Source organism: Phocoena phocoena, chromosome 7 (assembly GCF_963924675.1).
Source record: "Phocoena phocoena chromosome 7, mPhoPho1.1, whole genome shotgun sequence".
NCBI classification, from domain to species: Eukaryota; Metazoa; Chordata; class Mammalia; order Artiodactyla; family Phocoenidae; genus Phocoena; species Phocoena phocoena.
Genome location: NC_089225.1, coordinates 90,137,929 through 90,162,061, shown reverse-complemented (window position 1 = coordinate 90,162,061; position 24,133 = coordinate 90,137,929). Strand labels below are relative to the sequence as shown.

The 24,133-nt window shown below is 34.8% G+C and overlaps 1 protein-coding gene across 1 annotated transcript in view; it reads left to right on the top strand.

The window, feature by feature from the left end:
* The window catches only part of ERBB4 (erb-b2 receptor tyrosine kinase 4), a 694,050-nt gene that overhangs the window by 335,456 nt on the left and 334,461 nt on the right, over positions 1-24,133 (top strand). Inside the window, exon 4 of the mRNA XM_065880236.1 lies at positions 12,292-12,357. Coding sequence (XP_065736308.1) covers positions 12,292-12,357 — 66 coding nt within the window. The remainder of the gene's footprint in view (positions 1-12,291; positions 12,358-24,133) is intronic.

Here is a 24,133-nt window from a genome sequence, read left to right as displayed (position 1 = left end):
ACACAGACACACACACACACACACACACACACACACACACACACGCAGTCCTCCTAGAATGTTGCATTGCACACTTAGGATATAAGTGCATTAAAAAATGGGCAGAAAATCATTTAACCAGAGAGCTGGATGGGATAAAAACTATTTAGGGAGAATGGCTAAGTCAATCAATGCCATAATAATGATACAATGGGGGAGAGTAGAAAGATGAAAGCTTTGTGACGGGAAAAGGCATGGAGAGAGAGAGAGAGAGAGAGAGAGAGAAATTGAAAGATGGGGTTGTGGTGAATGAGACACTTCAGAGAGTGAGAGTTGAGAAAATATTTAGAATCGTGGCCATGGGCAATGCTTTGGATCCCATTTAAAATACCCTTTGAGAGGAGTAAAGTTCTTTTATGTGAATTTTGGCTGTTGAACCATGCTTCTCAAATGTGAGACCACTCACAAACTGAACATGTGCATGTTTATGGTTCCTCAGGGATCCATTAGAACCTCTGACTAGAGAACTCACAGATGAGGGTTAAGGGATACAGTAATCCAAAGTATTTTGCCACCATTGGTTTCTCTTTCTGTCACATACCTTGAAATAGTCTCTGTTCTCTTTCCCTTCCTTTATGCAACTAAACGAAATATTCAAGAGTGAAATATTCAATAGCAGAGTGAAATTTCACCGCATTTGGATTATTAGTAACATTCCTGCTGAGACTATGACTTCTCAAACTTTGCTGAAGCATGCAGAGACCTCTGAAACCCACTGTCTCTGTCTGCCGAGCCTGTCAAAGTTCCTAAGATTTCACATCCTCCCTCTTTCCTATAGCTTGACTATGGTACCTTAGTGATCATTTCAACTCTGCATAAATGCTTCTGTCTCCAGGTTACTTCATTTGTGTACCGTGTCACCTCTGCTGACTGTCTCCATCTCTTTGTCTTACTTTGTTTTTCTTTATGTTTTTATATACAGCGTTGTGAGGGAGGGAAAACGGAACTAACATTGATTGAAGCTTATGATGTGCCAGGCACTTTGCATATGCCATTCCACTTAATCACTCCTAACATATATAGTAAGTATTATCATCTGTATTTTATAAATGAGGAAAGTCAGCTCTTAGGTACAGTTTGTTGCCTAAGGTCCCACTAATTGTAAATAACTAAAACTGAATGCAGATAAAAGTGATATCAAAGCTTATGTTTTCTGCATTTGCCAGCATATATATGAACTCTTAGAGCAGTAAATGACAAAATTGTAAATTGGTTGTGTATGAAAGAGCATTTTTAAATAATAGTGTTTTTAAATATTTTATCTTCTCTCAACCAGGGGTATAATTTCCTATTACAATTATAACTGCCAATTGCTAAAATGTGTTTATATTTAATTGACACTTATTTTAGCCCCATTTCTAGTTGAACCTTAATTAAAAAAATAATAGAAGCAAAGTAAATGTCAGTTAGAAATTTAAAAATGGGCAGGAACAAAAACTTTTGACAAGCAAATATGCTAAGTATAAAAAGTTCTGACATGCTGTAAAGGGAGTAGTCTCTTTTTCCATTTAAAGGCTGCTTTCTCTTTTCTTACCTATAAAATGGAACAAATAATAGTATTTATAATGTTATTGTGTAAATTAAATGAGATACTATGTGGAAAGCCCTTAGTCTACTAGTTAGAACATAGAAAGTGCTCAATAAATGGTAGATGATGTGGTAAGTTTGATGATGTTGCTGATGATGTTGTCTAGATTGGATTATGCAACATAGTGTAAGCCTCCAAGTATAAGATGAACACTTAAAAAAAAAAATAGAGAAGTTAACTAACCTGACTAAGGGATGACACAGTAACAGAGTGAGAATTGAAATTCTCACCTGTCCCATGCCAGATAAACTCCGTGTTATGTGTATATCTGTCTGTTGATATTCACATGAAATACTGATTTAAAACCATAAATGCAGGAATTTTACACTGATTCTTTTAAATTTCTTGCTGTTACTTTTGACTCATTTTGCCTACCAAGTACTTTTAAAATCTGAACCGTTATCCTGTATATGAGCAAGCACTGCTTCGTCCAGATTTGTGTCATTTTCAAAAATGGTAAGCATATTTCATTGTTTTATCCAACTCAGTGATTAAAAGGTCAAATATGATAGATATATACAGAGGCCTTTGACACACCACTAGAGCCAGTAGATCAATCTAAGCCTTCCAGGACATCAATCTTTTTTTTTTTTTTTGCGGTACGCGGGCCTCTCACCGTTGTGGCCTTTCCCGTTGTGGAGCACAGGCTTCGGACGCGCAGGCTCAGCGGCCATGGCTCATGGGCCCAGCCGCTCCGCAGCAGGCAGGCAGACTCCCAACCACTGCTCCACCAGGGAAGCCCCATCAATCCTTTTATCAAATGTTCTGATACATGTGCCAGTCATCTACAGATCCAAACGTCCGTTCCAGATTCCATCAATGTTTTCCAGAAGTATATAAAGAAAGACATAGTCAAGTTCTTTCTGATATCCAAATTGTCCCTCCATGACCTTTAAATCTTTAAAATATGACATGAAATTAGTGATATTTTCTTAATGTGTATTTTCATTTAAAAAATATATATTGATCTCCTGCATCTCCTAAGTATTCCATAAAGCAAAAAAGTTAATTGAATTTTAGTTTGTCTGTATGATGGGAGGTAAATCCACCCAAAAAATAATGACATTTATTTAACATCACTTGAAACTGTACAGGATAAAATATAGAGTGAAAATAGAACATTACAAAACTATATAGATTATTGTATTAACTTCGAAACAATTATATATACTTCAAAAAAATGAAAAACTCCAAAGTGCAAAGTTTATGCATGATATTTATTTTCTTCTTTTACACTTTTCATTTTATAGCACTTTAATTTGAACATGTGTTAGAAATAAAATCTAGCAAATCCGTCTGAAATATTTAATGCAAATAGTGTGGGTAAGAGAAGACCTCACTGAGAAGTGGCATCTAAGAAAAGCAAGAAAGCAGGTGAACCATCTGACTGCAAGCTATCAGAGAAAGAGAGGTCCAGGGAAGTAAAACAGAAGGGACCCTAAGTGGGTCATGCACCTAGTTTATGTCCTAGAAACAGCAGGAGTGAGAGTGAGAGGAGTGAGCCAGGAGGTAAGGTTATGGAGGCAAGAAGGAGAGAACCAGGTATTCTAGTGTCTTGAAGACCATTGTAATGAACTTTGGCTATTAGTCTGAGAGAGACAGGAAGTTATTGGGATTTGAGCTAGTCTAAGAACATCACACTGGCTAATACATTGAGAAGAGACTGTAAAGGATCCAGAGTGGAAACTAGGACACAAGTTAGGAGGTTATTTCATTAATCCAAGCAAGAGATGACAGTGGCTTAGTGGTGGAGGTGGTGGGAAATTACTGGACACCAGATATATTTTGAAGTTAGGGTCAACTGGATATGCTAATGAATTTGGATCTGGGATGTGAGAGAAAAAGGGTTGCTGAGAATGACTTCAAACTGTCTAACCTGAGCCTCTGGAAGGATTGTGCTGCCATTGACTGAGACGGAGAAGGCTTTACAGTGATAATTTTTTTGGTGGGGTGGGAAGATCACGGATTAATTTTTGCACATGTAAATATTTAAAGGCCTGCTAATCATACAGATATTGATATTTCATAGACAGTTTGAAGTATAAGCCTGTTTGCACATGGTCTGGGCTGGACATACAAATTTTGGAGAGTATCAGCCTATTAGGGTATTTGAGTTAATATACATAAAATTCTTAGAATGTTCCTGAAAGGGCTGCCACCACATAAGGTTGAACAGGCTGTACACTGCAGACCTTCAAGGGAGTATCATCTAGATAGACTACACTCTGAAGTATGCTCTTGGCTGTTTTTGGTGGCCCTGGCTGGTTCATCATAAGTGCTCATAAGTCTACCTATTCTTATCACTGTAATTGGTTGCAGACAGCAGACAGGTCTTAATATATTAAGTCTGCTGGTAAGGTTCCCCAGTCTGTTCATACCTCTTATTTATATGTTTTAGAAATACATTGACATTGATCAGAGATAATTATGTTCCTCAGTGGGTGGAATTCCTATACTCTACTCTGTGCTCACAGCTATGAACAGTGATAATTAATGCTTTCTAATTGCTTGATTTGAAAGAAATGTTTGACAGTATCAAATATGAAATCTTCCAGTTTTTCAGGAAAAAAGTTTAATTTTTTTCTTATAATTTGAGTCAAATTGTTACAAAAGTATTTGGCCCCTTTGCTATTCTCTTTGAAGTTTGTCTCTGTTAGCTTTCAGGAGTTTGAAGGTATGCTGGGAGAAGTATAGAAGGTATGAAATAGTAATATAGACAGCATTATATCAGATCTTTATATTCAATGAGAAGTACAATTCCTTTAGTATGTTAATGTCATTTCTATCAGTCACTCTTATGATCACATGAGGCTGTAGATGTAAGCGATAAGTAACAATTTTAAGTTTTAAATTGGTTATCATCAGATTTCTTTTTGCCACTGAAATTTGTGTAGATCTCGCCGTTCTCCTTGAATCTATAGGTAGAAACATCGAAACTCAGCATGTTAATAGAGTACCTGTTTACCCTTATATATGATTTAAGAGGTTTTGCAAATGGCACTCTTTTATTTAATTAATTTATTATTTTATTTTATTTTATTTTTTGCTGCGTTGAGTCTTCAGTGCTGTGCGTGGGCTTTCTCTAGTTGCGGCGAGTGGGGGCTACTCTTCGTTGCAGTGCATGGGCTTCTCATTGCGGTGGCTTCTCTTGCTGCGGAGCATGGCTCTAGGCACGCGGATTTCAGTAGTTGTGGCACGCGGGCTCTAGAGCACAGGCTCAGTAGTTATGGCACATGGGCTTAGTTGCTCTGCGACATGTGGAATCTTCCTGGACCAGGGATCGAACCCGTGTCCCTACATTGGCAGGTGGATTTTTAACCACTGCACCACCAGGGAAGTCCGAAAAATGGCACTCTTATAGGTTTTGTACCTGGGGTTTCTGCTATTATCATATCTACTCTAGATTGATTTGTGTTTACAGAAGGCCTCAGAAGAAATGAAAATTTACTCAGTAGGCTCAGTACTTTCAAACTTTTGCACAATTCTGTGTGCCACATTAACTGTTAGTCTATCAGCTATTTCTCTATAATCCTATCTGAAGTGGTACTGGGCTTGGAGCTACTGTGTGCTCTGGCAGTTACAGATTAGTCCTAGGTTGCTGAGCCTTTGAGGAAAGGGTGGATAGAAGTGCTGCAGACTAAACTTGATATATTTGATCAAAATTAATCTTGATCACATGATCATATATGCTCCTCTCAATCCTTTCGCTTTAGATTTCTTAAAATGAATAACAATGAGGTTGATATTACTTATTTCTTTTTCAATACAGTGATTAGTAAAACATTTTAAACAACTAATTCCTGATTTAATTTACTGCTAGATGAAAAATTCCACATATATATATATTTTTAATTTTTAAATTTGTCTTTCTAGTTAGTGAAAATACCTGCCCATCTTTTTTCTGAACAGCAAAATGTATAACAGTAAAGTTTCCATTCAATAATTCACTTTCAAATCATAGATAATATAGGAAGATTGAATTAAGACTAGAAGAAAATGTAAGCTCAATTTACAGGACAAAAGTGTGAGGATGAATAAGCACATAACAATGAGAACTGTCAGGTAAGAATAAGGGAAGTTTAACATCTGATAAAAAGAAAAATTCCACCTTACATTAATATTATTAACCCTACTAATATATCATTTGCTGGAGTCATGTTGTGACTTTACTATCATATGGGTGATTCATAATAATTTAAAATTGAAAATAAAAACTATGTATTTTCTAGGACTCCTGGGGGAAAAGAAAATGCAAATTGATGGAAATATATTCACAAGTCAGAGTAAATACTGAGAAATGAGAGACTGCTAGATTTTTACACTGTTTAATTCTGTACGTTTGGTCAACAAGCATCTGATCAGATCTAATTGTCACAAAATATGGCCATAATGTTAACAGAGTTTGGAATTATATGCCAAACCATTATTTTTTTTATATATGCTTTGTTGTCTTGGAAACATTATCATTAGAATCCCTGGGATTGCTTTTTATAAATATGGATTCCTATACCTCATTGCAGACTATAAAATCAGCATTTTGCACAAGGTACTCAAGTGTCAACACTAACTTTTAGGGAGCATACCCTGACACCCTCTTCTACCTTGCAGGTCAAACCACATCAATTCAAAGCTCAAAAACCTTGACCTACACCATAATACCTGTACAGAGTAAACACCAACCAAGACTTTCAAGACACTTTGTAAGCTCATACTTCAACAGCTGTTTCTGTGCAAACTGCTCAAGGGACCATAAAGTATTCATTATGGTTCCAAAGAGTTGTGCTCTTCCGTGCCTCTGTGTTGTTGCTTCGGTTAATCTTTCAGCCTGGAACTTTTCTTCCCTCCCCTTCTGTACGGGGCAAACAAGATATCCAAGCCCATTTGAAATGCCCATCCCCTCTGGAGAGCTTTTTTTTTTTTTTAATTTTTTTTCTCTACTTTATGCATACCTATGTTTTGATTATTATAATTATTTGCCTATATTTCTGCCTATTTCCTGGTCCTTGAAAGCTCCTCGAGGGCAGAACACTGACTTATTCATCTTTTTATTGTCTGGCCAAGAACAGGAGCTGGTTTAGTGTAGACTTTCAAAAATGTTCCACTTCCCTTTTCTAAAATTCATGGTCATAAAAAAGATACTGTTCTCTCACTCTTCCCCAGTAAATGTAGTGTTAAGAGGTCAAGAATGCCAGCTTTTAAAAGAATTGAAAAAAGAATCCAGGGATGTAACTTCATCACCTTTAACTAGAGGCAGTTTGAGGATATAATCATTTATGGTTGTCAGTGACTTTATATTTTGTAACTCTTCAACTGTCCTGGCATATTACTTGCAGAAAGCAGTACAGAGGTACATATTAAATCCCATCTCTGCTGTCAGGCAGTTCCAAATAAAAGCAAAACTTCCAGCATGATTTTATGACTCTTAAAATTATCAAAGTGGCTCAGGGACTCTAGCTCCTTAAAAAAAAACACAAGAGCTACATTTTTAGTAACATCTGCTGGACAAGCATAAAAGATGAACTTAGCTATGTTTGCTAACTTCTATGATGAATAATGCATTGTCAGAGGCGATTGCCTGTGAATTGAAATAATGCTTATATGCAATAATCAGCGCTTATTTTTTAAAATTAGCTGTTAAGGTGACAAATATTTGTTTAAATTTTTGTTTTATTCTATAGTTAAGATCTTCAATTGGGTCAGATTGACAGGAGGTAGAAATATTAATTTAAATAACTATGCTATCACTAAGCTGAATGGAAATGTCAGATTCTTATTTTTAAGTGGTGTATTTTCTCAAATAGTTTTAAAAGAATTATCACAATAAGTAATGAAAAAATGATGTAGTAGATTGAAACATGGAAATAAGCAGATTTGGACAGCATTGGCAAAGTCTCAGTGCCCCAAAATGTTTCTCCCATTTACATAGGCTAGTATCTGACTAATTCCTCTTTTTCCTGTCCTCATTTTAAAAAACACTCTACTAGAGAAGTAGGTTATAAAGCTAAGTGACACTAAAAATTATTTACATATACAGACTCTTTTCCCTGTGAAATCAGTCCTCCTGAGGTACTGCATACCTGAGAACCGAGGACCAGAAGAAAGTTCCTAGTAAGATATCTATTGAGCCATAGTTAAAATATTTCCCTTCCTGTTAGGAGACGCACAAGGGACCCGTCAGAGGCCATGTTTATCCTCTCCACTGAAATGCTCTGGGTAGATCTCATTTTAGATGTCACATAAATAAATCACATATAAGGAATACAGTAGACTTTGGAGCTACCAGGCATTAAATTGGAAACAGTCCAGCTCAACCTGGCTTTGTCCAACTCTTCCTTCCTAAGCTAGGGGACTGTTGAAAATTCAGATTTATCACCTTCTTTCATTAAACACATGGAGGGTGAACATTATATATAGAGTAGTCAAAACCTTTTCCCTTCAGAATAATGCTGAATTAATTCTGAATTCTCTTAGAATAGTAACCATGTCTGTTTCAGCTTAACTCCAATATGTAACATAGTTCCTGATACACAGATACAGATGGTACTCAAGAAATACTTATGGATAGATGGATGGAAGGAAAGTAAGAAAAAAAGTTTGTAGAATTTTTTTTTCCAATTTGAGATTAATAATTACTAAGGAAATGCTTTTGTGCAGCAGAAATGTTGGGAACAAAACGCTAAAACCAGATTTTAAAAATATTAAACATTGTAGCCCATTAAAACTACACTATTCAGGGCTTCCCTGGTGGCGCAGTGGTTGAGAGTCTGCCTGCCAATTCAGGGTACATGGGTTCGTGCCCCGGTCCAGGAAGATCCCACGTGCCGCGGAGCGGCTGGGCCCGTGAGCCATGGCCGCTGAGTCTGCTTGTCCAGAGCCTATGCTCCACAACGGGAGAGGCCACAATAGTGAGAGTCCCGTGTACCGCCAAAAAAAAAAAAACAACAAAAACTACACTATTCAATTGTCTGCAAGAATCAAACCAAGGTTGCAAGCGTGAAAGTGTGAAAAATGCATAAATTCAGAAATACATCATTGTAGGCAGAGATCTTCGTCAGATACTTTGACATTTAGTTAATTGCAACAATTCAGTGAGAATAGTGTTAGCCCAAGTGCCGTGTATCACACAGTTTTGAAGACCAAAACTGAACTGAGTGCCTGAGCAGATTCCAAAAACCTCAAAGCCCTAGAGACAGTGAAATGAAGGGCAGGCCAGAAGGAGCAGCCATTAACTGAGGCACATTCAATTCACGGTCCTCCAGCACACTTGTCATGACAGAACTCTGAAGTGTGTGGGCCAAGCAATCACCTCCTTTTGGTTTTCAAAAGGGGAGGAGGGAATATAAGTCTGAGTAAAATCCCAGAGAAGAAACAGTTGTCGGCTTCCTGTTATAGACGTAATTGATATTTCTACTTTTATATAAATGAAAAATGGAAACTAACAAATGAAATCTCTTCACAGCATTTAGACAAGGTTAAATTATTTAAGCGTTCTGTGTTTGTGCGGGCACTATTTAACTTGTGCCCAACTAGGTGGGTCTCGCTATGGTACTCTGGCAAGAATTGTAAACAAAATTTCTAGTAATATTTCTTTTTCTATTAGATATGAGAGTAGGTCTTGAGATGGTAAATTGAAACTGCAAGAATAAGAAGGTAAAAAAAATATGTAATCCAATTAAAGGGAATCATTGAAGTTTTAAAATGTCTAATGTTACTCAGCATTTTTTATTAACAGCTACAGATAGTTGTTTGGCAACCATAAATAAAGCTAAATATTTTATTAGGCCCAAATCCAATTAGAGAAGTCATAGATTAAATGGTAGATCGTCCTCTGCTTCAGATATCTTCAATTAACAGACTACTTAATGGGTCGATTTAAAGGATTTTAACACACCTAAAGAAACACATTAACATTAGCTACTTTCTCATAAAAAGTTTGTACTCAGAAAAAGTTTGCACTGCTTTCCATTTTATCTCACAGTCCTTTCTAATTTCCTCTGGTATAAATCAATTTAGATTTATTAGCTTTATACAAAAGAACTCCGGTAGGTTTTTAATAATAATTATCATTATCACTGATTAAAGTTATATTGTTCAAGCCAGATGGAGTCCTTTTCCTGTCAGCTAGAATGAGCTTGCATTATGTAGTTATAATGTGTTTGGATCTAAATAAACAGATGGCAGAGTGACAGGATATTATACGCTTGTGATGTCAGCCTCAGTGCTTCACAAACAGAATTGCTTTAAATAAACCCCATTGAGGCCAGGATCTAGATGCTTTTAAGAGGGTGGCTGGGACTGAGCTTAAGTGTTATATTAACTTGGAAATAGTACTGTTCACTTGCAGAAGAGTAGACCAGTAGGATGGTCTGAGGTTTAGCCTGAGAAAGGGTGTCTGCTGAATCTGTCCCTTAACTGTGAAAGCATTTAACATACTAGGTTCATTCAGTCAGTCTCAGAAGGAGAGACTAAGACAAACAACAAAAAAAAGCTGCCCAAGTTGTAAGAACTTCCAAGAGGAAGAGTTAAAAACAGGGTCAAGGGGGGCTTCCCTGGTGGCGCAGTGGTTGGCGGTCCGCCTGCCGATGCAGGGGACATGGGTTCGTGCCCCGGTCCGGGAAGATCCCACATGCCGCAGAGCGGCTGGGCCCGTGAGCCATGGTCGCTGAGCCTGCGCGTCCGGAGCCTGTGCTCCACAACGGGAGAGGCCACAACGGTACCGAAAAAACAAAACAACAAAAAAAAATAACTGGGTCAAGGAAAGATGGAAACTTTTGATATAACCTTATTCCATAATTTTTACAGTGAAGTTAACTATTTTAAAATAAACAACTTGAATAGGCATGTACTCGTTCACAATTTATATTAGAAAATTAACAGACAAGGTTTAATAAGAACTTTGTTATGGAAAACTTTAGTCTTTGATAGATTTTCATGCCCACTTTTCTCTAAAAATGAGCCCATTCCATATCCTTGTGCTCACAAAAATTTGGAGTAAGCCTATGAAATTCAGCTGCAAACTTCAAAGAAAGTCATTAAACATTATTTCTTCTAGCTAATATTCTTTTGTTGAGATCGTAGGGAATTTCTCTGTGGGACAACTCTATTTGCTGAGGCAAATACCCATAGTAGCATCATCGTTAAAAGGAAAATGAGACTATAGGAAATAAAGGCTGATATTTGATAATGAAGGTAGTATCAATAAAATTTTTAGAAGAGGACATAAAATAACTGAAATTAAGATTCCTAAAAAATTAGCTGTTTTAAATGCTTGAAATACTTATATAAAGATGTTGGTTTGCAAATTGGCCCCTGTACCTAAAGGACAAGGAGAGACGGAAGAAAGAGGCAGCCCACTCCAGATTAGTAGGCGACAGGTTTAATAAGCAAGGGAACTTATTTATGAGATTTTTCTTGGGCAACAGCAACATGAGTAGATCTCAGCATCCGCCTGCCAGAGTCTTAAAAGTTTGTATAGAGGTCCTAACTAAATTCAGTCACTTATTCAGTCCAGATGGTCTCAGCAACACCTTACTCTCTCAAGGCTATGTCCTTGAAACAGCTGCTAGCATGGGATTCGTTGGATGGACATACATTTCAAGGACAAGGGAGGGGGTGAGAAGCCTCTGATTGCCTGGGTTCAGCTCACAGGTCAACTGGCAGTCACAGCCTCTTAATGACCTCCTCCTCAGGAATATAGCTAATATTATGTCATAACTATAAATGGAATATAACCTTTAAAAATTGTGAATCATTGTGATGTACACCTGAAACTTATTAATATTGTACATCAAGTATACTTCAATAAAGAAATTTTTAAAAAGTGTAAACTTATGGTTACCCAAGGGGAAAGAGGGGAAGGGATAAATTAGGAGTTTGGGATTAAAATATACATACTACTGTATATAAAATAGATATCCAACAAGGACCTACTGTATAGTGCAGGGAACTATACTCAATATCTTGTAACAACCTATAATGGAAGAGAATGTAAGAAAAGAATATATATATATATATATATATATATATATATACACACACATACATATGTATATATATACATATATTTGTATAACTGAATCTCTTTGCTGTACACCTGAAACTAACATTGTCAATCAACTATATTTCAATAAAAAATTTTAAAAAGACACAATAGACCTTTGACAAAAAAAAGATAATCTAAATTATATATAAAACCTTTTTTTTCTGACGGTTTATCATGTTTGTAATATATTCTTGTTTTCATAGACTTCAATTTCTTTTTTAACTATTGAGTTAATCCTTAACATCTGTTGGTATCAGTAAGCCCTGAACTTTTGAAATTATATCAAGTAGGATATAGATCAATAGAATAAAAATATTCAATAGTTGAAGTGAAACTTATTTCATGTAAATATTTACTTCTATGTAGGAATATTTACAGATTCTGTATTGCCTTTTCTTATAAAATGAGATGAGAGGATTTTGAATATCAAGAGATTGTATTTCTTCTTCACATGTATTTGACATTCAGATTTTGCTACTTAAATGGGCATTTTATGAGCTATGTTTCAACTCTAGTGTGAATTAAAAATCCTCATAAAGGGGCAAGAATGTTTCCTTTGAGGTCTTAACTCCTAGTCAGAGTGAAAGATTATAATACACATGTGCTTTCTGCTGTTCTACAGGTGGACGTTGCCATAAGTCCTGCACTGGCCGATGCTGGGGACCCACAGAAAATCATTGCCAGACTTGTAAGTGTTCAACAGTGAAAAGACATAGCCTTGAAATTGTCAAGTAATTTTAATAATTGATACTTTTCACACTTCTGGTTATCAGAAACATGAAAATGAGCTTTTGCCTCCTTGTGGTAGATTGATTCTATCTAAGTAAACTGCCTAATCTCAAAGCTTTCAAATTAAATGTAATATGTAGTTGTTTCCTATATTTCTTTGTGGATTCTGGATTAATGATAGCAACACAAATGTGTTGCTATTAACCATGACTTCAGAGTCTGTACATCAGAGGAAGTAGGAAAACCAAATGTATACAAAATGATAATTAACTGAATTTCAGGTTAACTGAATATCTCAGTACTTTTCCCAAATAGTTACATCACTATTCATTCACTGGAGAAAGAAAAAAGAAAGGAAGAGTGTACTGTGTACCCACTGTGTTCCAGGTACAGAGATATAAACTATGTGAATTATAAATATAGATTCACTATTAAATCGCAAAATGTATCTCACCCTTAGTGTATATTGTTTCTTGTATTAGTCATTAAAATAAGTATGAGGGATGATAATCACTGCTAAGACATTTAAAAACAAAGTATACTGAACATAAAGACAAATATCTAATGTTTTCAGCATTCTTAAAGTCATCTGATACTTAAATCAGCACTGAACTTTCACTAATCTTAAGGATAAATGTTTTCTTTAAAAAGAAGTACAAAATGGTCTATATAAATGGTAAAGACTTTTCTTCCTGCTATAATAACAGCTGAAATAATAAATGGAAAACAATGTGGAGGCTATCTGAAATGTATCTCTTCTTTTAGCATAGAAGACATAGAAAATATTAAAAATTTGAACATACAAATATTAGATATTGTGGACATCTGTTATACTGTTGGATTAAAGTATAGACTTAAATTAACTTATTTAATAGAAACAATGTTTTATGGCAACAATGTTTTGACAAGAATTTTAAGCAGGATTCTAAAGTAAGATTAGATTACTGTGTGAAGCACATTCACTATGATATTGGAGAAAATGTGTATTAATGAGAAGTAGAAATAACCAGTCCTTCATGACACAGAAGGATAAATCAGCCATGCAGAGGCAAAGGAGAATTGGAGAGAGAGAGTAACAGTTTTTGACAGTTTTTACTTTCTGGTTCTCTGGTCTTCCTGAGAAGAAGTTCTCTGGTTCTCTTGTCTTCCTGAGGTCCCTGGTTCTTCCTGAGCTCCCTGGTCCCTGATTCTCTGGTCTTCCTGAGGTCCAAATGCATTTTTTTTTTGTTAGGAACCTTAAGAAACACAATGTTCTAGTACATTGAAATTACTTTTGCTACTTGCCACCAAGTGGGGGTGGGAGGAAGTCTTGACTAAGAAAGTCATCAAGCCATAGCTCATGCTATCAAATCATCAGCCATGCAGTCATTAAATTCACCTAATTTTCCAGTGTAGAAATTAAACTTACTATAATAACATAAAATTGGCTTAATGGTCACCATGCCTATTCCACAGAGTCTAAATTCAGTAAACATTTACTTGTATCTGCTATGTGCAAATCCAAATTTTAGAGTAGTATTCATTTGCATGGATCTTTATGGTTTATAAAACATTTCCATTTTAAAATTTATTTTCACAATATTCCTGTTAGTTTATGAGGACAGTTTTCATTAGCCTCATTTCACAATTGGGGAAATGTAAGCTGAGGAAATGATTGTGGGAGCTGTTAAATTTACACAGCTGATACCTGGGATTTTAACTTAAGTGTCCTGAATCTAAGGATAGTACTGTTTCCTGTATACAGTATTACACAGCAGTTTAGTGGGCAAGGCCACTGGATTTATAATCAGCCAGATGATACAAATCTCAGCTGTTTCTACTTTCTATCATGAGAAAGTGATTTAATTTTTCTAAACCTCAGTTACCATATCTATAAAATGGAGATATTACACTTACCTCAGAGGGCTGCTATTTTGTAATCAAATTCAATACAATAATGTGGTTGAAATGCTTAAAAATGTTTTGGCATATACTAAGAGCCTAATAAATAATAGCTAAGGTTATAATAAAATAAAGTAGATACTCCTAGAAAACTTAATCCAACTTAAAACAATGAATGGATGTGGAAGCAAAGCTCCTGCAGGCCAGTTCCACCTGTGAAGGCTACTGACCTAGATGGCTGGGGAATAAAAAAGCAAAAACCCTGGAGTGAAGTGGAGGCTGCTTGCCCTTGACATTTGCTCCTGTTCTCTCTCTCCTTGTTTGAGATACTTGAAAGGTAAATTATATCCATATTTAAAAAGTCCAACATCCAGAGGCACATTGTATTTTGGAAGTACTCAAAGATGTACTTATTGTAAGACCTGAATTTTAGAAATACGATCAGAAACTTTGAGAATTAGACCTCATGAGAGATTCCATAGAGATATTAGACCTCCAGGGAGTCCATGGAGATGTAACATCCATGATTGAACATTTTTCCAAAGAAATGTAAATTTTCCAGGCTTCCTTTACATTGCTGATAGCCCTTCTGTTAGTTAAAATATATTATCCTTAGGCCCACTTCAGATGCACTTATCTCTGAACCCTGATTGAACTTTTTAAAAATCAGAAAACAGTCTGGGCAAGTTTTTGAAAATATTCTGCTTTTTTTGTTGACTGACCATACAAAAGTACATCTTAGGATCTGAAAGACATGATCTTATATCATTACTTACAAATGATGTCTTTCCTTATGACTGAAATAAGTTCACTTCACTGAGGGCTTCTCTGGAGGTATTCAACTTCATGATTTGCCAAGTATTTCCTTATTTTTATGGATAATTACTCTTGGAGATTTTGCATATATTAGGGAAGAAAGGTAAAATATTTAGAAGCGCCACACCTTAGCTAAGGAAACTGACATTAAGAATACATTTCATTCACCACATTATATCAATGCTGACATCCTCCCACAGGTGTTTCCTCCTAAAAAAGCAAGTATGCCAGGAATGACCCTCTGTGTCACTAAACGGTGAGGAGTCACCATAAAGACAAATGCTTCAGGTTCTAGGAGAACAAGTCCATGATAATGAATGACTTGCTAGGGTAAAATGAAGCAAAGAGTGATGATCAGAATGAAAACATCTCTGAACAGAGATATGGGAAAGGAAAAATGCTGGTGACAACGATGGTAAGCTTGAGAGCAGGTCTGTAGGGGTCAGAAGTTTTAAAAAGAAGAAATGAGGAAGAAGTTTTGTGTTTTGTTTTTAATAGATTTCATGAAATGGAAAGAGAGCATGAATAAATTGACAGCTTACTATTGCAGGGGAACACATTTTGACACCCTAATATGTGTCTCTTTGGCATGAGGATTAATTTAAGCTAATTATTTTTAAGGCCTGAAAGACTCAGAAGGAACCTTCCCCCTAACTGCCTAAAAGAGTGTAGTTAGAGGACCTGTTCCAGGGAGGGAACTATCACCACAGGTAACTATAGTGTGAACTAGATGTGGTAGATGAGGGGGAACTTAGCAAAGGCTGTTTGTTAATATTCCTCTCTGAGTCCCAGTGTCTTTGCATAGGCCCACAAACATTTGTGTACCAAACCTTTGTTTTTCTCTCTCCATGTCAGTTGGCTTCCTCCCCTTTGAAGTCCCAAACACCTTTGCCCAACATCCTCTTTTGTCTTTAGCTGAAGATGGTAGTTAAGGTGAGAGTTTCAGCCATTTTGGCGAGTTATTCAGTTTTGTTGGATTTCTCCAGTGTATACATGTTATTCAACTTTTGTTTGATTTTCTCCTTTTAATCTGATTCATGTCAATATAATTCGTAAGAATCTAGAAGGGTAGAGGAAAATTTTTCTTCCCAATGCTAGGTCAGCAGTTCACCATGCATAACTATAAAAACTTTATAAAATTTTAGTAAAATTTGGTAACGTGTTGCAGCTTCTTCTGTGTACTGGTTGCTACAGTTAGCTTTGATTGCACGTTGAATAATGTAAGTGTATCATTTTCCTCTATAGCATTTCATAATGTTCAGACTGTAAACTCTGGAGCCAGCAGCTATTTTTAAAAAGTTTTTTTCTAAAATGATCCAAAAATTAAAATGTTTTTCTAAACAAACTCCTAAAAAAAGAAAAAAAAACAAACTTAGACAACCTAAAGAATTTTATAAATATTAAAGCAAGTTCATTGTGCTGGTAGAATCTAGCCAGCTGTTCCCTTCCTACTGTTTTACTCATGAGTCTGATTTTCTAAAATAACTTAAATTCATTCTTTTTAAATCCTTTTTGATGTTAGGTCATCATGACCCTATAAACCTAACAGAAATATTTCTCACATAGTTGCAAAAGGTCATAATAGAACTTATGAAGGAATACTGTGGGCCTGCATTATACATGGAGCCGTGACTCAAACTTGAAAGTGCTTTTAAGCTCAGTTAAATCGTGTCCGCATTGCTCCACAGCACAGCTTAAGTAAATTGATTCAGTGGATTAATGTACTCATGTCAGGGGAGACAAACCTATCTGCTGTGTGAAGTCTGAAGCTTATAGTAGTATTATTTAGCAGGCTTACTGGTAAGAATGACAACTCTCTCTATTCATAAGAACTGAGTCCTAGGTTTGAGCTCGTAGGTTTAGGTGTGAGAGAGACTAAGCTTTGAGAAATAAATAATAATGATTAAAGGAAAGAAGTTATCTCTGTCCCTGCAAGATATATGAAGCACACATCTCATATAAAATAAATGCTGCATATCCTTTTTTATCTTTAAGCACAATATCAGGCCAGCTTTCTCCAGCCTCCTATTATCAGCCTGGGTAGTTGTTTCATTTTACGCGTTCCTTTTGTCATCTCAGTTAGGAACTGCGTTTTAGAGGATGAAGGGAGCTTGTATCAAAATATTACAGTTTGATTCCCCCAACCTTACACATTGTGTGTTAAAGTAGTTATAATTGTCTTTAACTGCTGGTTGTATAACTAAAATTTTCTCAGCTGATTACCACTCAATCTATTCTTCAGTCTTCTAGTTGCTTTATAAGTAACATTTCTTGCTTAGAAACTAATTGAAAAATAAAGTGCACTTGACAATAGGTTAAAAAATTGTTTTTCTCTTAAATCAAAGTGTCACATCAAAAAAGATAAATTAATGAGGAAATGCATGTTTCAATTACTGGAGTAAACAGATGTCTTCTGACCACTGAAATGTTCATTAAATTCATTGAAGCTAAGGCATTATTTTAACAAAAAGAAAACTTCTGGGGAATTTACCCTTTGCTTCTAAAGTATTCTTCCTAGCTAGGTTATCTCAAAATCTTTTTTTTAATTAAAAATAAAGTAGCATTGAAATTAATACAAGCAGTGTATTTGTTCTGTTGTAGATAATTGTGAATGGAGGGTACTACTATATTGGCAAAGTAAAAACTTGTTCCAAACAACACTTTATGTTATTTACTGTTTCTATACAGACATTATAGAACATGCTAGGAAAAAATTAGAAATTATTTAGCATTTTTCTCATTAATTTATTATGCTTGTGCACACAGAAAATTACTTTCAGTAGTTGCAATATATTAAAAATTTCAGTTTCATAAAAGGGAAAAAAACTTGGTCTGGCTTATGGATTCTATTCAGTTCTAGAGCAAAGTTTAGAAATATCTATATATCTATATCTATATCTACTTTTATTCATTCTAAAATATATCTGGAACTTCTTTGAAGTGAATATTAAAACCTAAGAAAATAATTATATATTTTTGTTCCTCAAAATTTCAGCAAGAAAATGTAGCAACTTGAAACTAAATTATACTTTTTTCCATGAAATTTCCAAACGTTTCCTATAGATTGCAAAACCAAAATGACAAATTATGAAAATAATATACTAATTATACTTACATACATGCTTACAGATACAGTTTGCTAAAGTGTAATCGTATTTACAATCTTTGTGGAACAAACCCTGTTTAAAAAGAAGGTGCCAATGTAGTAAATATCCAATTAGAGCAGAGAAAAGCAAGTGGGAGCTAATGGGGAAAAGAGAAAGCGCTGAGCCAGCAGGCTCGATCAATCAGGATAACAGCAAGCCTTTGTTAAAAGCCAACATCTTTAATTAAAACCTTTGTATTTTACTAATAACTTTACATGTCCATAAGCTTTCTTATTGATTTCAATTATTTCCTTTTTTTTTCCTTTTTTTGGATTTGTAGTTTCTGGAGATATTGTAAAATTAAGGGAAGCACTATGATAGACTCATTTGCATACATTTCTAAAATTATGCCTATCTAAAACATTTCCAAAAGTGACTCAAAAATATCCTTGTGGAAAATGAGAGAAAAATCTCTCCTAATATGCTGTTTATTTTGATATAAGTTGATAATATTTGTTGTAATTTGATGATCTTTCTCAGATTTAAAGAAAGGGGTGTTCATTTTAACTATAGGAGATAAGTTATTTGAAATGCTCTGTAAAATACTGTTTAATGTGATTCAGGAAATATCATCTAATGTTATGCTAAAGGCTCAAGGGGTATAAAGAAAGTATATAAAATTGTGCCTGTTCTCTGGAAATGCTCTGGTACAAGACAAAGCCGAGGGATGTTTGAAAAGGTCAAAAAGAATACTGAACTGAGGGCATCAAGAGAGATGTAGTCCTAGCTTTAAACTAACTCAGTTTCAAGGACTTCAGTTTCCCTAAGTTCCCTCATCTACAAAATGAAAAGTTTGAAAAAAGATGATTTTTGTTCATGCTTTTTTGCATGGTTAGGATATTTGTGTGTGTATGCATGTGCGTGTTTATTAGCCGTAGATATAGATGATACAGGCATAGTCATAGACACAGATTTATGTACAGATTGGGAGAATTGTTTTGTGGCAGTTTTAGCCTATTGATAGTGATGCTGTCTACTAGGAATGCCTGAGGCACTCACCTGGCCCCCTACTACTTGAGGGGAGTACCCACAGACATTTTCTGGACCAGAGTCAACATTGTGGCTGGATGAGTCCTTGTGGTTCTTATTATGATTTCAAGACACACCTCAGCAACAACCATTAGGGAACTTTGAAAAAGCAAGGGTTGTCACTCACAGGTCTTGGAGGTATGGCAGGCTCAATGGCTACACGGTGAGGTCACGGGTAGAGAGAAAGACAAAGTATGAACCTGGGGCTCTTCCTGTCTTACAGTTGAGAGTGGGGTACCTAGGGTTTCACAGATTCACTCTTTAATGGCAAATTTAAAATATAAGAGCAGGAATTCAGGTGTGGGAATGGAAAAAGCGGGGTCACTTAAAACATTAGTTATCTAGGTTACTTAAAGCTTTCTGAAAGGGGAACTTCATGAGTGGGGGCAGTCTGGCTTCTTTTCTAGGTGTTTTACTAGCAGCTGTGTCATACAGCTGGCAATATGTTCATTTGAGATGGATGTCTTTGAAATGGATGCCTTGACAATCAAAAGCCTAATTAATGTCAGGCACTTACACCACAGGAGTGCAAACTGTGGGTTGGGTAGAAGTAGGTAACCTAGCAGTGAGATCAGAGAGTGAGTACTACACATTTGAAGGATTATTGAGAGTACATTGAGAAGAAAAGTCAGAAATATCTGAAAATATTATGATTAGAAGAATTTTGTTATTATGGTAGTAATGATAATTTATTCTGAATGTTTTGCAGCAAAAGAATTGACTGTCATTATAATACTATCTTTGACTATAGAAGAGTTCAAAATTATCTACATGTGATATGAGAGTGTCATTTGATGAACAGAACACTCATACTCACTGTTTGCTACAGGAGTGGAAAAAAGAAGTGTGAGATGTCATTCTCAGAAAAGCAAGCACTTGCATACCACTCTCATGGTTAGGGAGTTGCACAAGCCTGGAGAAAAATATCCTCCTTAGAGTTCTGCTTTGCATTAATCTGAGATGTATCATCTATTTATTGACTTAATTGGTTCAGCTGGAGGAAGAATTAAGTAACTGGCATGGGGATGAGGAAGAAAAGAAGGGGATACTGGATACTCGTCAATTGTGCTTATGTCAAGTAACATTTTTACTCATTATATGAGAATAAATGTGAATTTCCTAAATATCAGACATACTCCATTTCTCAAGCCAGTATCAATTTTATGCATTAAATTTGACAGTTTATAATGGTATCATGGATGCTTCTGTACATTAACATAGATATTTCCAAGAGAAATAGTCACTATCTTAATTCATCATGAAGTTATAAAAGATAAACTGGAAACATAATTTTCACATGTTACTACCTCACTGATAATGGTTATTTTTGGTTTATCCAAAGTCCTTTTGCCCATGAAGTTTGTTTTAATGGAGATGATAGAGCATTATGACTCTAAGAATAACTCAGGTTTTGTTCTGATTTGAATACTTCTTGAACTCAAATAACTGTTACCCAGGGAGATTATTTTTCTATACAGTGAGGATGTTGCATGTATTTAAGGTGTATTTAATTTCATTGACTAGGGGAGGGGTGGAGGTGAGAGACAGAAAGACGGACTCTGACACTTACAGGTAATTACAGATAATTTAAAATAAAAATCAAACCACAGTATTTTACGAAGACATAACAGAAAACTTAAATGAGTGAAGAATTACCACACTGCAAGATGAGAAGACTCAAATGATGAAAATGTCAGTTGTTCTAAAATTAAGCTATGCATTTAACCATCTTCAGTCAATTCCCAATGTTTCGTTTTGTTTTTAATTGAACAAAATAATCTAAAGTATTCCTGGAAAATACATTTAATAAAATAGCCAGACATTTAAAAGGAATGACTATGTGGAAGGACACTCCCAAGTATTAAAATGTTAAAAAGTAATAAGTATTAAAGCAGTATGGTATTAGTTCAGAATGGAATTGGCTCAATGGAATGTAATAGAAAGTTCGGATAGAGTCTAAAGTCTATATGGTAATTTGGTTTTTATGAAGTTAACATTTTTTAATGGCAAATGTATAGATTATTCAATAAATAGTGTTAGAACAAATGGTTCACAGTATGGAAAAAATAAAGTTAGATCCCCACCATAAAACAAAACATGAGATGAATTGTACATTAAAAGTTTAAAAGGCATCAGAAAGACTATAGATATAGATGGATTATAGACTAAAAGTTTAAAAAGCATGAAATCGATTGTAGACGAAAAGTTACAAAAGCATGAAATAGATTGTAGATGAAAAGTTAAAAAAGCATGAAATAACTGAAAGTACTAGAAAAATGTAGGTAAAAGCTATGACATGATGACTTTTTTTTCCCCCTTTTATCACCATTAAAGCTTGACTTGTCATTTTATTTTTTATTTTTTTAACATCTTTATTGGAGTATAATTGCTTTACAATGTTGTGTTAGTTTCTGCTGTATAACAGAGTGAATCAGCTATACGTATACATATATCCCCATATCCCCTCCCTCTTGCGTCTCCCTCCCACTCTCCCTATCCCACCCCTCTAGGTGGTCACAAAGCCCAGAGCTGATCTCCCTGTGCTATGTGGCTGCTTCCCACTAGCTATCTATTTTACATTTGGTAGTGTATATATGTCAGTGCCACTCTTTCACTTCGTCCCAGCTTACCCTTCCCCCTCCCCGTGTCCTCAAGTCTATTCTCTACCATCTGCGTCTTTTTTTTTAAACATGACATAAAAGGTAGAAATTTTAAAAGAAGAAAAAGATTATTTTAATTATATTAGAGTTTTATATTTTTAAAATAAAGTATTTTAATAAAATTTAAGAGAATTAAAATTTTTCACAAGAAATTTGTAAAAAATGTTTTTCTTCACTTATAAACAATTACATAATTAAAAAAAAAACTAATTATTTTCATAATTAGATTGTCAAAGTTAAAAAGAATGATAATTCCTTGTGAGGATTAAAAATATACAGAGAGAAGCAATCGCAGTTACTGTCTTGAATTATTATTTTTTTTTGTATTTATCGCATTTTGTTTATTCGTTCATCTGCTGATGGACCTTTGGGTTGCTTCCACCTCTTGGCTATAGTGAATAGTGCTCTGTGAACATGAACATACAAATCTTTCTAGACCCTGCTTTCAGTTCTTTTGGATATACACCCAGTGAATTACTTATGGATGTGTATTTTATGCTCTCTTAACTGTCACACTACCATGGAGCTATAACAGGGAGGTCAGCATATAGACACCCCAAAATTGACATTGGTTATTGATGTGGTAAGAAAATTTTTTTTTAATTTTGCATATTTATAGTGATATATTTCTCTAAAAACATGTATTGCTTATGTAATTTCAGAATTTTAAAAAAGGAAGGAACAACAAAAAATTATACTCTTTTTATTATGACTCTTTTTGTAATTTTCAGGGATGTCCAAAATTTTGTCTATATCAGAGAGATGATAATTTTTAGTGATATATTAATAATACATAAAAGCTTTAAATATCTATAGATACATTATTTTCTATAAAAATTTTACTCAAAGAGAATCCCAAATGTGTTTTATACTGGCCCACAGTTTAACACACTGCCATGTAGGACAATATCAGACTCAACTACCCCAAATTTTCACTGTGACGATGGAAATATAAAACACAAACTTCTGGGAATCACCAGTCTCAGTGGTGCAACTCCGGAGGGAAAGCACTGTGGCAGGCACTGTTGTACAATGATTTCCGTAGCCTCTGGGATCATAAAACCTCAGAAAAAGAAAATTCATGTCCAGTGGCTTTACGTTCCTGAATTCATTAGCAGGCCAATTTGCTGCACGTATATAAAAGAAGCACTAAGGTTAGTTCCCTAATTTTCTATTTTGACCTTTGTCCATACAATTGAATAGTACTCTCCAATCACTGGTTGCAACTCGTTAGTGGATTGTAAAGTCATTTCTGTGGACCCTGACCAACATTAAATTTTTATTGAAATAGAATAGATTAGTATAAAATAAACCAGATTACAATAGAATAGAAAAGGCAGTATCAAAATGCTTTGCACATAATTAGGGTCAATATAATGCCTTAAAACTTTTCATCATGGATATGTGTACTGAGCCATGATGTAAAATTGTACTATAAATTGTGATGAAAAAAGTTAGAAAAACACCGAAAAGGAACATCATTTAACTTTTAGGCAGGTGCGATTATCCTTTAAAAAAAAAATAAACTCAAACATACATTCTATGAGAATAAAAGTAATATTTTGAAAACATTCTTTTGTATATGCTTGAAGCATGTGTTTTTGGTGTAACTATTTTAGGTAGTTCCACTTTAAAATTCTGTTATTACTGAGACGTGGACTTGAATGTTGGCCCTATCTGGGCCTCAGTTTTCTCCTCTTTAAAACCAGTAGGTTAAATTCAATCATATATAAGGGTCTATAAAATGCTAAATATAAAATAATCTTATTTCTATGGCTTTTGCTATAAATTTGAAGAATATTTGAAAAATATCTTAGTCTTCATTACTCATCGTTTGTAATTGTGTTGTTACTTAAAATGACTATAGAACTAATTATTTTTCAAGAGTGTAAAGCAGTTATGTATAGATCATTTTAGTTATTCCATGTTGTATTTTTTTTTTAGAATTTAATTTTTTTTCCAGTTGTATTGAGATATGAATGACATACAGTACTGTATAAGTTTAGGTGTCCAGCATAGTGATTGGATTTATATACATCATGAAATGATGATCATGATAAGTTTAGTGAGCATCCATCATCCCATATCAATACAAAATTAAAGAAATAAGAAAAAAAACATTTTTTCCTTATGATGAGAACTCTTAGGATTACTCTCTTAACAACTTTCATATGTATAGTACAGCAGTGTTAATTATTTTTAT